This window comes from Tinamus guttatus, unplaced genomic scaffold, assembly GCF_059628265.1.
Source record: "Tinamus guttatus ecotype Peru unplaced genomic scaffold, ASM5962826v1 Tinamus_guttatus_pri_ptg000364l, whole genome shotgun sequence".
Lineage (NCBI taxonomy): Eukaryota > Metazoa > Chordata > Aves > Tinamiformes > Tinamidae > Tinamus > Tinamus guttatus.
In genome coordinates, this window is record NW_028288898.1 from 1,855,374 (window position 1) to 1,869,004 (window position 13,631).

At 46.9% G+C, this 13,631-nt stretch overlaps 3 protein-coding genes across 3 annotated transcripts; 1 reads left to right on the plus strand and 2 right to left on the minus strand.

Moving 5' to 3' along the window:
- Nucleotides 1–228: 228 nt before the first annotated feature.
- On the plus strand, nucleotides 229–1,246 carry ADIPOQ (adiponectin, C1Q and collagen domain containing). Its single transcript, XM_010225955.2, has 2 exons — nucleotides 229–463; nucleotides 682–1,246. Exons 1-2 carry the CDS (start codon nucleotides 253–255, stop codon nucleotides 1,215–1,217), a joined length of 747 nt encoding a protein of 248 aa, XP_010224257.2. The 5' UTR covers nucleotides 229–252; the 3' UTR covers nucleotides 1,218–1,246.
- Nucleotides 1,247–8,031: 6,785 nt separating this feature from the next.
- On the minus strand, nucleotides 8,032–9,285 carry COPS9 (COP9 signalosome subunit 9). The gene is made up of 3 exons (XM_088530183.1): nucleotides 9,164–9,285; nucleotides 9,017–9,089; nucleotides 8,032–8,363 (listed from the first exon to the last, which is right to left on the minus strand). The coding sequence occupies exons 1-3, from the start codon at nucleotides 9,224–9,226 to the stop codon at nucleotides 8,326–8,328; spliced, it is 174 nt and encodes a 57-aa protein (XP_088386309.1). The 5' UTR covers nucleotides 9,227–9,285; the 3' UTR covers nucleotides 8,032–8,325.
- Nucleotides 9,286–10,088: 803 nt separating this feature from the next.
- OTOS (otospiralin) lies at nucleotides 10,089–12,102 on the minus strand. The gene is made up of 3 exons (XM_010219412.2): nucleotides 12,024–12,102; nucleotides 11,654–11,680; nucleotides 10,089–10,273 (listed from the first exon to the last, which is right to left on the minus strand). The coding sequence occupies exons 1-3, from the start codon at nucleotides 12,073–12,075 to the stop codon at nucleotides 10,089–10,091; spliced, it is 264 nt and encodes an 87-aa protein (XP_010217714.2). The 5' UTR covers nucleotides 12,076–12,102.
- Between the last annotated feature and the right edge of the window lie 1,529 nt (nucleotides 12,103–13,631).

Here is a 13,631-nt window from a genome sequence, read left to right on the forward strand (position 1 = left end):
GCTTCCTCCTCGAAAACAACCTCTAGGATTTTTACACCCATATCACTCGTGCGCCCCAGTGCAGCAGGACCTGCACAGCCCTTGCTCCAAGGGGACAACAACTTTAGCTCCTGCCAAAACACTAAGATTCAGCAACATTAAGTTACGGCTGCAGCAGGACCTACCCACAGAGGCACTGCTAGGCGCCTCTTGGTTATCCCGTGTTGAGGTTTTATTCCCTCTGCAGGCACAGAAGCCGCTGTGGGAGCTGCGATGGGGCCCGCGGGCCGCTGCCTCCTGTGCGGGCTGCTGCTGGTGGCCCTCGGTGACGCGGGGATGGCCGCGGAGGACACGCAGCCCGACCCCAAAGCGTCGTGTGCCAACTGGATGGGGGGGGCGCCCGGCTACCCCGGCCACAACGGGCTCCCCGGCCGCGACGGCAAGGACGGCCGCGACGGGGAGAAGGGCGAGAAGGGTGAGCAAGGTGGGTGAGGCGCGCGGGGAGCCGCCAAGCACTAACCCTCGAGAGCCGCGGCCCCGGCTGCTCGCGGCACCCTCCCTCGGTCCTTGGCTCATTCCTAATTAACGAGCTTTTCCTGGGGACGCTGAGGTAACTCGGCCTTTCCTAAGCAGCTCGCAGCATTCCCACACGTGGGCGCCGCGAGCACAAACCACCTCATCAACCCCAACTCTGTCCCCTAGGTGAGAACGGCCCCAAGGGCGACAGCGGCCAAATAGGTATCCAAGGAATTCCAGGCTCAAGAGGCTTCCCCGGAGCCCCGGGGATCATGGGGATGAAAGGGGAGAAGGGGGAAGGCGCCTACGTTCACCGCTCCGCCTTCAGCGTGGGGCTGACAGGCAAAGTCCCCCACCCCAACGTGCCCATCCTGTTCAGCAAGATCTTCTACAACGAGCAGCAGCACTACGACCCGACCACGGGCAAGTTCCGCTGCAGCATCCCGGGCATGTACTACTTCGCCTACCACCTCACGGTGTACACGGCGGACGCCAAGGTCAGCCTGTACAAGCAGGACAGGCCTGTGCTCTTCACCTTCGACCAGTACCAGGCGAACAACCTGGACCAAGCGAGCGGCTCCGTGCTGCTCCACCTCGACGCCGGGGAGGAAGTCTGGCTCCAGGTGTATGGGGAAGGGGAAAGCAACGGCGTCTACGCTGACAACCTCAACGATTCCACCTTCATGGGATTCCTCCTCTATCCGGACCTGGATGTCCATTAAAGCCAGAGGCTGCATGAGGGAGAGGACACGGTGGGCTTAACCCCAGGACTGAGCTCGAGGGCACGATAGCTGTACTCTGCTTCTTGGAAAACTGCCTTTTGTGGGTACAACAACTGCCCAGGGTGGAATCCTGTTCCTTGGAAATCAATGAGGTGAAACAAGGGACTTCAAGAGCTCACTCATATCCTGCTCTTGTTCTCTCTGAAAAAAAATATGGGCACAGAGCTAAACTTCCTTCCTAGTACATCATGAAACAGTAACACCTGAGACAGGCTGCTTTTTAGAAAAATTTAAAACTGTAAAATAGCAGTTACATTTAAATACAGAATTTAGAATAACCACTTAAAAATTAATTCAGAATACTGTCACGTAATTCAACCAACAGTTTACAATTTGAGCAGAACAAGGAGAACACTATTCAAGAAACTTCCATCTGTTCTTGCTTTCAGCTGGCAAGAGGGCTTGTTCCTGCTATTGAATATTGAACCCCCCTTTCTTATTAAGGCCTTTGACTTCCACCCGTGGTCTCTTATTGCCCTTCTTCAGTCAGACCTCTCCATGTATTCACATACCTTCTCATTGATTTTAATGCTTTGTTTTCCTTTTATGTTTATCCTCCAATATTATCTTTAATTTAGCCTACGTACTCAGGGCAGGGATCTTCTTTTCCTTGTCTGGAAAGCTTTACGAGCACCCAGGAGGCTCCGTAACACCAGCAGCCCTCTGACCGCGTGGCCTGGGGCCTCCTGAAGGGGTGACAGACGTGCTGGTCTCAGACAGGAAGGGGTCTCATGTGGAAAGGAGAGCGGCTCCCCTGCAAACATCACACCTGGCCCAGGCAGCTGAAGGCCCCTCGGGGCTCCTGGGCAGAGACCACACAAGGGTGGACATGCCCCTTCCCAAACGGCTGCCCTGGAAGCGACACCATCTCCTATCCTCCTTTGGCACGGATAGGGAGATCCTGTCCAATCACCACCATCACAAACTCCTTGCTAAGGAGATTTATCAACTTTCAACTAAAAGACTTGATAGCTTCTCAGATACATTCAAAGAAAACTCCTGTTAAGCTTCTGGCCAAGGTAACACGCACCAGAGCTAATGCATTATCACAAGCACAAAACAGCATTGAGAGCTTCTTATGAAAATACTTCTCACCGCAGCACTTGCTACACTCCAGTGAACTACCACACTACAAGTAACAATAAAAAACTCTCTCAGTAAGAGGTCCCAGCGTTTTTATATGCGTCTTTGGGAAGGGTTTCGAGAAAGGGACGTTTTTCTAGCCTCACCTGGTAGCTCAGCAGAGGAGAGAGGGGAAAAAAAAAGGCAGGAAAACTGACTGGAGAAACCATTAACTGAAAGAACTAATAACTGAAACTTTCCCGGAGGAATGTGTGAAGTTTGGCCCATTGGGGCCAAGTCCATGATACAAGGTATTTACGAGAAAGCTTTACTTTCTGGCACTATGGCAATGGCCAGAAGGTTTTCCCACATGCCCTGCCTCTGGCCAGATGCAACAATACACAAGATTATCCAGCAATACATTTGCAAGCATTAGTTTTGCAAACAGGTCTCCAAATTCACTCGCGTCCTCAGGCTACACAAAGACTAAACCCAGAGTCCTCGTCCACATAAATGCCCTCTTTACTGTCCCAGATTTAAAACGCACATCAAGAACTCAGCTTCTTGCGCTGGGTAATTAAATACTAATTTTAGATAAAAAAAATAAAACTCCTAGCAAGGAGTACCTTTGAACAAGGCTTTGCTATCCCTCCACCTTAGATCGCACTGCCTCCTCTGTCAATGAGATGAACTCTGGTTTCCAAACACTTTACCCAAAACCGTCAAGTTTGAATTCATCCTGACGCAGGCTAACCCATAAACAAAAGGCAATTTAAAAACATGGCAATTGCTGGATCAAAAGCCATAAAAGGCTTAAAACTAAAGGAGAAAGTTTGAGTTTTTGCTGCCTGATTTTTTTTCCATAATATATTAAGTTGGATTTTCTAGAGGCAGTGAAAATGGTAATGACTAAAGCACTAAAAGGCCTTTGGGATAAACACGGGAAAAACACTAAAGACTGGTTTCTAAAGCAGCAGCTGAAATGGTAGTTTTCTTTCCCAGCCACCACACAGCAGGAACATATACGCGTGCAGCTTTATGCCATGCACTAGAACTTGAGACACACACTCTGATGGTGCATGTTTGTATGCTTAAAGTCAGGGGAAGGACCAGAATTTCTCATTCAGGCTGTCCAACAGCCCCATCATCTGTATGACCCGCATCAGTACAGCTCCCACGCACACCAGCACCATCTCCCATTTGAACTAACCGTGGCTGTCGCGTCACGAGCGCAGCGCGTGGCAGAAACTCGGAGACTGAGTCTGCCCCATCCCTTGCAGCAGTCCCCCCAAAACCCAAAGTGTCGCTCACACTCCATCATCACCCCATTCCAGCAGCCGGAATTCGTCCCATCTGGGATGCTTGCGGATGCCATGGGGTCCTGCAGCAGATGATCCGCTGGCTGGGAGAGAGCAGGACGGCCGGGGGCTGCGCAGGGACCGCAGAGCTGCCCTCGGGGCCGCGCATCCTTGATGCAAAGCCTGGTTCTGGGTTCTCAGTGCAGTCCCGTCCTGGTTCCAGCTGTGAGCGGGCTCTGTACCCACAAACAGTCCTAACAACGTCACAGGAATGACAGCAACATATTTAAGATGCCTACTGTGTTTGTACATGTGCCCTACCATGGATGGAACACAACAAAACCCCAAAGAACGCTGAATACTCAGACATACAATGTTTTATTTACGTCACTAAGGGTCCAGTCTCTTTATCCCCCCTGCAGGTGGCTTTTCCAAACTGTCTTACAGACTGCAGCCTGAGGCCACCTCCTTGCAGACCATCTGGGTGGAAGCACCAACCAAGCCCAATGCTGCCTGCCAACAACTGATTAAAATATAACTAAATAGCTGGGAATTACATTAACATGTGGTTCGGGGTCCTTTCCATCTGCTCCCTGACAACTTTAAATGCCTTAAAAAAACAACACGTTCCTACCATAGGTGCCTAGTACAAAATTAGGTCTCCTATTTTGCTGTTCTAGCTGTAGTAGGTTCAAATGGCTGCTTTTGTCTTTGAAATTAGTGTATTGCTAGAGTAACATAAACCAGACTGTGCTTGGGGTTAATGCTGCCAGCAGCTCCTACTAGATCACAAATAATAGGACTAAGACACCAAGAATGACATCTTATTTGTCACTTGTAATGAGGGCAGGCTATAAAAAGAGCATTTGGATGAAAATTTGACCCTTTCCTGTCTGCCTCGCCGCTCAGACACAAGCACCTGCACAGCTCTGAACTAGCCGTCCATGAAGAGCAGGACCCCCCAGACCACAACGAGAAGGGGCAGGATTAGAAAATTCTTTCGGAAACACCCGCCAATAAAATATTAAAGTAACTGCACTAGCGGTTAGTGGGAAGAACATGTGTTCGGCTGGCATGAAAAAGGAGAGTCTGGCTAGGAGCCTCTCATTCCAGCAGAGAAACCAGCTGGGAAAGCATCCGTGCCCCGCTCAGACACAATTATAAGCGGATCGTAACTGTGCCCCAGCCCCATGTAATCACTCTGGCCAGCAATTACTAGGAATACAAACAGGAGCGGCACTGAACTGTAACAGCTACAAGAAAGAGCCATAAATGTCTTTTTTTTCTAAGTCTGCATCATATTTACTTACAGAATGTAAACTTGCTAGAGGCATGAACAAAGACACAGCAATTAGAGCAAAGTCCTACATTTACCTAGCCAACCACTGTACCTACCTGCCATCAAACATAAGTCTGTTCTTAGAACACTTCAGAGGGAATCAACGCTGGGTGCACCCTGGCTAGCAGCAGGGCTGTCGTGTTTCTTATGGCACGTGCTTGGGTTAGATGCAGGTGTATGGAAAGAGACAGTGATAACTGCAGAGATCGCGAGTCAGGAAACCTCTTCAGCTCACCCCTACGCTCACGCCAGGATTCCAGTGGTACAAAAGGCAGTTGCTTTTCCAGGACATAAGACAAAATATGCTTTTTCTTACACATATGACAGGGCTGCAGGCTCAACTTGTAAATCAGCCACCACTCCAGTGGGGGAGAGATTTACTCCCAGTGCAAAGGAAGCATAAAACCAACCAACCCTCTACCTGTTACTTCATATGCAGGGTGCCAGACAACTCCCTTCCCAAAAGAAACCTGTGGGATCCTTCTCACAAAAGGATACGAGAATCAGAAAGGGGAAGGAATAGGGGTTATGAACCAACACACACCTATTCCTGGGCCAGCACAGTCAATCTGTCATCATGAAGGAAGTGAAAGCAGAGAGACATTTCCAACCCACAGTACCTGTACTAGAATGATGCAGAAACCATTTCAAAGCAGTATGAAACACCACAACTGTAAACCAGTGTGATCATTAAAATTACAAATGACTGAAAAATTGCTACATGCAAATCGAAATTTCCTTAAACAAGAAAAAATATATATTTAAAAGTAGCTCCTGTTTGTCAAATTAAAAGGTTTTAGAAGGCACTATCTCACCGCTCTGGGCTTTGAAGTCCCCGTACTAACTTGAGAAAAGAATCCTAATTTGAATTATGATGCTGACTTTGCTGCTTAGCAAAGAAAGACACTTGAGAGAACAAGAAAGAGAGTCTTTAAGAGAGGAAAAAAAGTGGTAGCAGTAACGGGGAAGCACATCCTTGTCCTCAAACCCAGGCCTACTGCCAGGAACTTCAAGCTGTGGTCGCTAGTGCCTTTCAGAAGAGCCCAGACATCGGAGTCGCGTTGGGCCTCCCTGTGCTGGTAAGGGAGGGGGCTTGCAGAGACCCCTCCTGCCATCCAGGGCAGGTGTTCTCATGTGTGGAACTGCACATTTAGAGAAGGAAGGTGACTGCCAGCTCCCCAACACCCCAAGGAAGCTCAGTTTATTCATCTTAAACCAATTCCTTCTTTACTTCTTTACTGAGAAAAATACTACTACTGCTATTGAAGTACAATTATTCAAAAGTAAACCTTTTCTCTTCCTGCCCTAGACATTAACCAGAAAAGCCCCAAGGAAAAGAACCCAGGAAAACCCCGTCCTGAACTAAGCCTGATCTCTTCTGCTCTTCTCAGAGCACACGAAGAACACGGGAGCTCCAGGTTCTCCTGCCAGGCAGCAATACACAAATACTATTTATAGCCTAAGGCCAGTTTTCTTTAACCTTGTGAATCTCTAAGAAAATAGACTAAGAAAGTTTCAGTTGAAAATGGACTGCATGTTCTTAAGTACTTACTGTAACATCAGCCCCCTGCAAGTGGAGAATCAGCTTTGGTGAGATTTCAAACTGTCCCACACAAGGCAACGGGACAATTCTGACACTAAATTCACTACTTCCATAAATGCTTTTCAGTTTAGCACCTGGGCACTCAGTTTAGCAACTGAGCACCTAGCAGCTTATAAAGTAACATGCACCAGGTTAAACGCATGTTCAGTGCTCTTAAGGCAGATTCATTCTTTTATTCAACCACTTTAACGAGTTTTGTCAATCTCCACTACAGGTGCAATAAAAAAAAGGTCAATAGGTGAAATGGTTAAGTCAGACAAATGCCCTTTAAATTAAATTATTTTTATTACAGATTCTGACACCTTGCAATTATTTCCTGACAAGGGGCTAATAGCCTACAGACTAATTAGCCTGAAAGACTTGACTAACGATAACTGAGAAGCAATTCAACACTCAAGGGCAGTCTGTTCTTCAGATGGGCCACTTCATTTTAATACCGTACTCCCAAAGTACCCAAACAAATCAAAATTCCTAATAAAAACTCTTACAAATGAATTTTTTTTTTTTTAAGAATATACCCCTCCAACACATCCTCTCCCCCACCCCCAAATTCTCAGTGCAAAGTGTTTTAGTGCAAGGAGAGCCAACAACCACAAAGCAGCAGTAGTCAGAGCACACCCTGCACATGTTTTGCCCACTCACCTTCTGGTGCTGCACTGAGAGCCAGGGCCTCGGCCAGCCCTTGGTGCCTGCTGCTCCTGTTCCCAATAGTGTTCACATTCCTTTTGCGTCGTGCAAACAGGAAAAAAATAAGTCCCTGCAGTGGTATCAGTGCACACTGAGACAGCTTGTCATTTAAGCAGCATTCTTTGTAAGGGATTTCACTAACTCCAAACTTTAACACCTAGTACAGGGCAAGTTTCATCTTCCCAAGGGCCAGCAGTTACTTCTCACACTGTTTTTAGCTCAATAGACCAAGACTCTGGAGGCAAAGGGAACAAAGTAGGGAATTACCGTACACCCAAATACAACGACACTATCTGCTGTCTAAGGAAAAAATCCTAAAATACAGACTTCAAAGAACAAAAAGATGAATAAATTTCAAGAATTAAACTAGGTGTTTAAACCCAAGCATTTCAATGGTATAGAGCCATAACATTTTTCCTCCTTAAAATATCATGATAAAAATACTACTTTTTACCTGTGCTTCCTAGATTAAAGCTGTGGTGTCTACAGTAGCTGAATATCTAACTTGCAGCTGGAGAAAATGCAGCAGCTTCTCAGCAGCATTGGTAAACATATGCATCAAGGAATCCATTCAGAAAAAGCTGCCTTCTTAATCCTAGATAATCCTGTATTGGGGGATGAACGAGATTTTTCTCAGCAGTAATATGTCTTGCCAGATGTTTTGGTATATCTAAAAGAACCAGTGAATAATTTCACAAAAAATAACTCCTGTACAAAAGTTTGAAATGTGGCTATTCCTACCACTTCCAAAGTACACCCCAGAGGGAGATTTTGTCAAGATTTTATTAAATCAGCATATCAGCAAGTAAATTTTAAAAGAAACAAAACCAAAAAACACCCAAACCAACAAATAACCTATGCAGCGTGGCAGTCCACAACTCCTGTTGTAGTCACCTTTACCCATCTGGGTTTCACATTCCTGAGTTTATCTTCCCCCTCATCCTCCCGCATGCCCCCCAGTGGATTTTCTGTTTTGAATATTTTAATAAATAACGGACACCACAAGTGATCCTAGAGCAGAATTCCACATCTCAGCACTGCAGGGCTAGAAGATTAAGTTCACTGGATGTCATCATCATCAAAGAGATCTTCAAAGTCTAGTCAGAAAAATAAAACAAGATGAATTAAGTTGTTTTAAAAAATAAACTGTGTTATATACACATACATACACACATCATATACATCCTACACCAGTACTACAAAACAGGTGAACAGGCAACTCAACTTGTACCATATCAGCTTTGTAATTAACAAAAGCCAAGCAAAGCTTGAACAATAGATTGTTTTTAAAGGGACGCAATGAGCAGTTACCCCATTCAGAATAGCTGAACCCCCCCCAGATCCTCGTGCCCCTCACTAGCAGCAACCGCAACGGGGCCAGCTCAGCGAAACCCCCCTAGTCCTTCCGGAAGCTGCTTTAACCTTTTTACTTTATGTCTGCTTTAGGGGCTGAGCACAGACTGGCGACATAACCATGCTGAAGCCTTTTTACAGAAGTCAAAAATAACCATTACCATTGAAAAAAGACGAAAACCAACCTCTGCTTAAAAATGTGCCATAGTGGGGATAAAACAGCTCGAATTTACAGCAGAACGCCAATAATTTAAGTGGCTGCTCCTGGATACACAGCCTCTCACACTGCATAGCAGCCTCCCGGGCGGACCAAGTCTACCGCAACTGAGGCCGCTGGGAGAAGGGGGCGGCGGAGGGCACCCCCTTCCCGCCGGGCGGCCGCGCGCGGGGCACTCACCGTTGAAGAAGTCGGCGTGCACCGCCTTCTCGTTGGCTGCCAGGTCCATGAGCAGGCCCGTGCTTCCCCCTGCCTGGAGACGCACCCGCTGAGGCCGCGCCGCGGCCGCCCTGGCTCCCCGCGCGGCCGCCGCGGCCCCCCTCGCACCTCATCCAGGTCCACGTAGGGCCCGGCGCCCTCGGGGAACATCTCGTCCACAGCCGGCTTCATGGCGCCACCGCCGCCTCCTCCGCGCCGCTTCCGGCCGCCGCAGCCCGGCTTCCGCTTCCGGCCGCCGCAGCCCGGCTTCCGCTCCCCGCCGCGGCCGCTCTGCGCGCCGGAAGGCACAGGCTCTATGGTCGGTCCGCCAGGGTTGCCACGGCGACGTGGCGCGGCCGGCGCCATCTTGGCGCCCGAGCTGTGTAACACGCGTTGCTGCCCCCCCGGCACATAAGAAGGAAAAAAAAAGAGGAATAAAATATACATTATGTATATACATATATATATTTAGGATATTTTTCCAGCCCTGAGATCATTTCTTCTTTCAGCTGCGGCCAAACAAAGCGACCATACATGCACTGCAGCCAAGTGTTTTTAGACCCAGTCCCATGTCACTGTGATGTCTGATCTGCTGGCAGTGCCTGCAGCAGCAATAATCCTGCGCTGCTCTACAAACATAAAACAAGCACAGCGCGGCAAAAGTCAGCGTGGGGAGGGCGCAACACCCAAGGCAAGAGATCTGGCAGCTCATGATCAGAGCTCTCTGCATCTCCAGACAAGTCTGCACAAAAGAACATTCAAAAAAAAAACTCACAACAGAATCAAACATCAAAGAGTTTATTGGTTTTGTGCAGAGGCATACATTGTAAAAAGAAGGGTGATTTTGTCTGGTGTTACAAAGCAAGAAGGGTGTGTGTGTATATATATATGTTTTATATATATATATATATATGTATATGTATATATATATGTATATATATATATATGACTGCTACGGGGACTAGGCAGTGCTGAGATGACGGCGGGTGCCTGCCCAGGCAGCCATGGTCCCCCCAAGCACCCCGACACAGCCGCGGCAGGACGAGCGGCGCCATCAGTGCTCGTGGTTTGGGACGTCATAGCCCAAGCGACTGCCAAAGGGGAACTGAGCAAAGAAGGTTTTCGCCATTTCATTGATCCTGTCATAGGCTCCCAAGGTCCGGAAATACTCCACGTACGACCAAAAGTCGTTGGCTGAGAAAGGCCAGTAGGGCATGGCTACCTCCTTCTGGTAGACATCTACAACACAAAAATGCAGAATAAGATCCACACAGGACAAAGCATTTCTGTTAAAGCTCGGGCCAAAAGGGAAAGCACAACAAGTTCTGAAAGTGCCAAGAGCTGACCTCCCTTGGACCCAAATCCAGCCAAGCACAGAAGCATTATAAAAATGTGATTACTGGCTGAGACAAATGTCTTTCTGTGCTATGAAGACAAACCCACTGTTCTGATTTTATTTAAAGTCCATTTAAATAAATGGGAGTCATTCCATTAATTAGACTCCCCACCGGACCAGGGCCTTTAGTGAGAATTAAGACCCTTCAACAATTCTATCATCAGACCTTAATTTCAGTGAAGTAAATTTGCAGTGCACGAGCACAGATGGCAGGTAACAAACCAAATGAACTGGCCAAGTGCTGCCTGCAGAGTAGAACTCCGTGTTTTTATCAGCTGATGTTGGATTCACTTGGCAGGCTGCTGATTTGCCCAGTGGGAAAGAAAAGAACATACATGCTGATGAGTAACAGAGTACTACTTGGAGGTTTTATAATATAATGATGCCTGACTATTGGTTGCCACAATACTTGCTGCACGTGAAAAATGTCCCCTATACCTTTTATTTGTCGAAACACAGGTGGTATATTCAATAAATGTTTAGTGATACAAGGAAAGATACTCGAGTAGAGGAAAAATGTTTAAGAGTAATCAAATTAAGATCCCACCCTGCTGTTAATCTCTATACATTTGTTTTTTCATATCTGTCACAATGGTCTCTTCATGTTTGTATCTGTGTACTCAGGATGCTACCAGCTATCATGCCATTCCTACTGGGATGCCCACCAGCAGTAGGACATTGTACTGCAAATACAAAACAAAACAACAAAAAAAGGAACTATTCCCTCAAAATTGCACAGATGTATTTGTGACAATTTGTATTTAAGATTTTTTGCTGTGGAATGGTAAGTAAATACCTTTCTAGTACTAAGGTTTGTGACAGTCTGACATCTCAGAGCCTAGCGTGGTTAGAAGTCTGCTGTTTGCATAAACATAGGCTTTATATTTACATAAAGCAGATAATGACTCGACCATAACCCGCTAGAGGATTTGCCTTTAATAAATCGTATTTGCTGCAGTTTTTTTTTCTCTATTTTAAGATTGAGAATAAATAAGCTCTACTTTTATGCTTACTAATATGTTGGCCTTTGAGTTGGCCTTCTAAAGAAGCTACTTTAAATTCACTCTCCTCTTTCTTTACCAGAACCAGAGTCTGAATTACCACCCACTGAGGTTAGTAAGTGTTCCCACCGAAACTGCTGGTGGGGATCAGGTGGGGGAGTTATGAACAATTCTTCAAATTGTTAGTGATACAAAGGAAAAAAAAGTAACACCAAGAATTACCATCTCCGTCCTGGATTGATCGGGCGTCTGCAAACAAAGAGCAAACTCATCAGTACCAGGTCTCATCCAGAAGCATTTTCCGTTTACCAAAGCTTGGCTGCAAAGCTAGAAGCTGCCAAGTTCTTCAAAGCACAAATAGGTCCCTACTTGTAGCCAAATGTTTTGTTTCTTGAAACAGCCGAATAAAGATTTCCTTATTCGCAGTCATTCAGCAGCAGAAACCAAATACTTTTCACTATCAGCCAGAGTAATTACAACTAATACACTAGCAATATTTGATACTAATTCATTTCCTTCTATTTAGTAACAGAAAAACATATTTCTGGTTTCTTGAAAAAGTAAACAAGAAGAAATATAGCAACAATCTTACCTATAAGCATGTTCATCAGCAGACACAAGAAAAATAAGGCAATAAGCTTCATCTTTTTGCCAGTTACTGCAGGTTTCTGAAAAATAAATTGTGTAACAGACTACAGAAGATTAGGATTTATTCAAAGTATATTATTTCTCTATTAGAAGAATCTATTCTATAATAGATTCCAAATAACGGCTTCTGCATAACAAGATCCAGTTACATTTCTTTATAGTTTCTTAATTGCAACATAAAATATTTTAAAAACTACAATAACAAACTGCGTACTGGTATTTTGCTTTCAGGTGGCATAAATCCAGAAAGATCCTCTGAACTGCCAGGAAATTAAATGTCTTGGAAATATTTTGCTTTGTGGCTACCAATTTCACTTTGGAAGTTACCTCTCCTCTTTCCTTCTTCTCAGAGCAGCAAATGTGTGTAGCTCAGTCAGCTACAAACCCCGAGGACTGGAGTAGCGGCACCACTTAACGAAGGGTGGGGAAAAAAGGCAAGAAACGTCACCGAGTTACTACCCCCGTCTGATTTTGTCACCTTCATCTGAAAGCATTTCAGCCGCTCACTTCTGCATTGCATCTTAACCCCATCCATATCACACATGCAGAATCAACTTGGGCAAGAGCATTTCTGTATTTTGAAGACAGAGGAAGAAAGTCCAGAAGCAAGTTCTGCAATTATTGCTTTTGTCATCTCCTTGATTCCTCCTCTTCAGAAAGAAGTTTTGTGTTTTGAGCACATTGCTAACAGTATGTGTTCCCTCTCTAGCTGAAACACAGGACCTTAAACATTTTACACCCATTTTGCATTTTTACTGGGAAATCTTAGATCTTAAATTGTTTGTAAGCACCAAATGCCCAGATAAATCAATTAGGCTTCTTTAAACAAGAGCTCAGGTCCTAACGAGCTCAGTTTGGATGGTGAGTGCACAGTTACCTTCTGTGTGCGCTGGTAAGGAGTCCTCCGCTGTCCCCAGAACCCTTCTCCCAGCCGCAGGCGGCTGCTCCGGGTCCACCTTCGGCAGGTTGCCGCATGTATCCCGCCCTTGGAAAAGCCTGGAGCAAACAAGCAGTCTGGAGCATATTCCAGCAATATCTCGCGTGTCTTTTCACATCCAGCTCCTACTGGCAGCAGGGCCACCTGGGAACAAAGTGCAGTCGGAAGAGCTCCGGGGTTGGTGCTGATGTGGCCAGGTCACCCCACCAAGCTCCCGGGTTGGTGCCAATGTGGCCAGGCCAGGTCACCTCGCCAAGCTCCCAGGTTAGTGCCGATGTGGCCAGGTCACCCCGCCAAGCTTTGCAGCTGGTCGAGGTGCTCCGCTTGGGCGAGGAGAGGCTGAAGCGCCGGCGCGGAGCTCGTCGCGCACATTCACCCTGCGGCGAGCGGGTCATGCAGTCAATGCAGCCCCCGCTTGCACTGCGCTCACCGAGCTCGCGTGCTCCTTGCCTTTACTTCAGGCCCACAAAAATCACTCCCCGTCCACATCCCCTGCCCGGGCTCTACTTCACGCCCGCTTGCGTGTCACAGGACCCCGGTGCGGGCAAGGCGCCTGCTCGGGGACAGACCGGGCAAGCAGCCTGGCAGGAGGCCCCAGCTTTGCTGGAGCCTGGG

Bases quoted from the DNA above. Each gene is read 5' to 3' on its own strand.
- OTOS (XM_010219412.2), bottom strand. From the start codon at position 12,075: ATGAAGCTTATTGCCTTATTTTTCTTGTGTCTGCTGATGAACATGCTT. The intron at 11,681-12,023 runs GTAAGATTGTTG...CTTTGTTTGCAG, and splicing joins GCTGATGAACATGCTTATAG to ACGCCCGATCAATCCAGGAC. The intron at 10,274-11,653 runs GTAATTCTTGGT...TTTGTGTTGTAG, and splicing joins ATCAATCCAGGACGGAGATG to ATGTCTACCAGAAGGAGGTA.
- COPS9 (XM_088530183.1), bottom strand. From the start codon at position 9,226: ATGAAGCCGGCTGTGGACGAGATGTTCCCCGAGGGCGCCGGGCCCTAC. The intron at 9,090-9,163 runs GTGCGAGGGGGG...GTGCGTCTCCAG, and splicing joins CCTACGTGGACCTGGATGAG to GCAGGGGGAAGCACGGGCCT. The intron at 8,364-9,016 runs GTGAGTGCCCCG...TTTTCTGACTAG, and splicing joins GCACGCCGACTTCTTCAACG to ACTTTGAAGATCTCTTTGAT.
- ADIPOQ (XM_010225955.2), top strand. From the start codon at position 253: ATGGGGCCCGCGGGCCGCTGCCTCCTGTGCGGGCTGCTGCTGGTGGCC. The intron at 464-681 runs GTGGGTGAGGCG...TCTGTCCCCTAG, and splicing joins GGGCGAGAAGGGTGAGCAAG to GTGAGAACGGCCCCAAGGGC.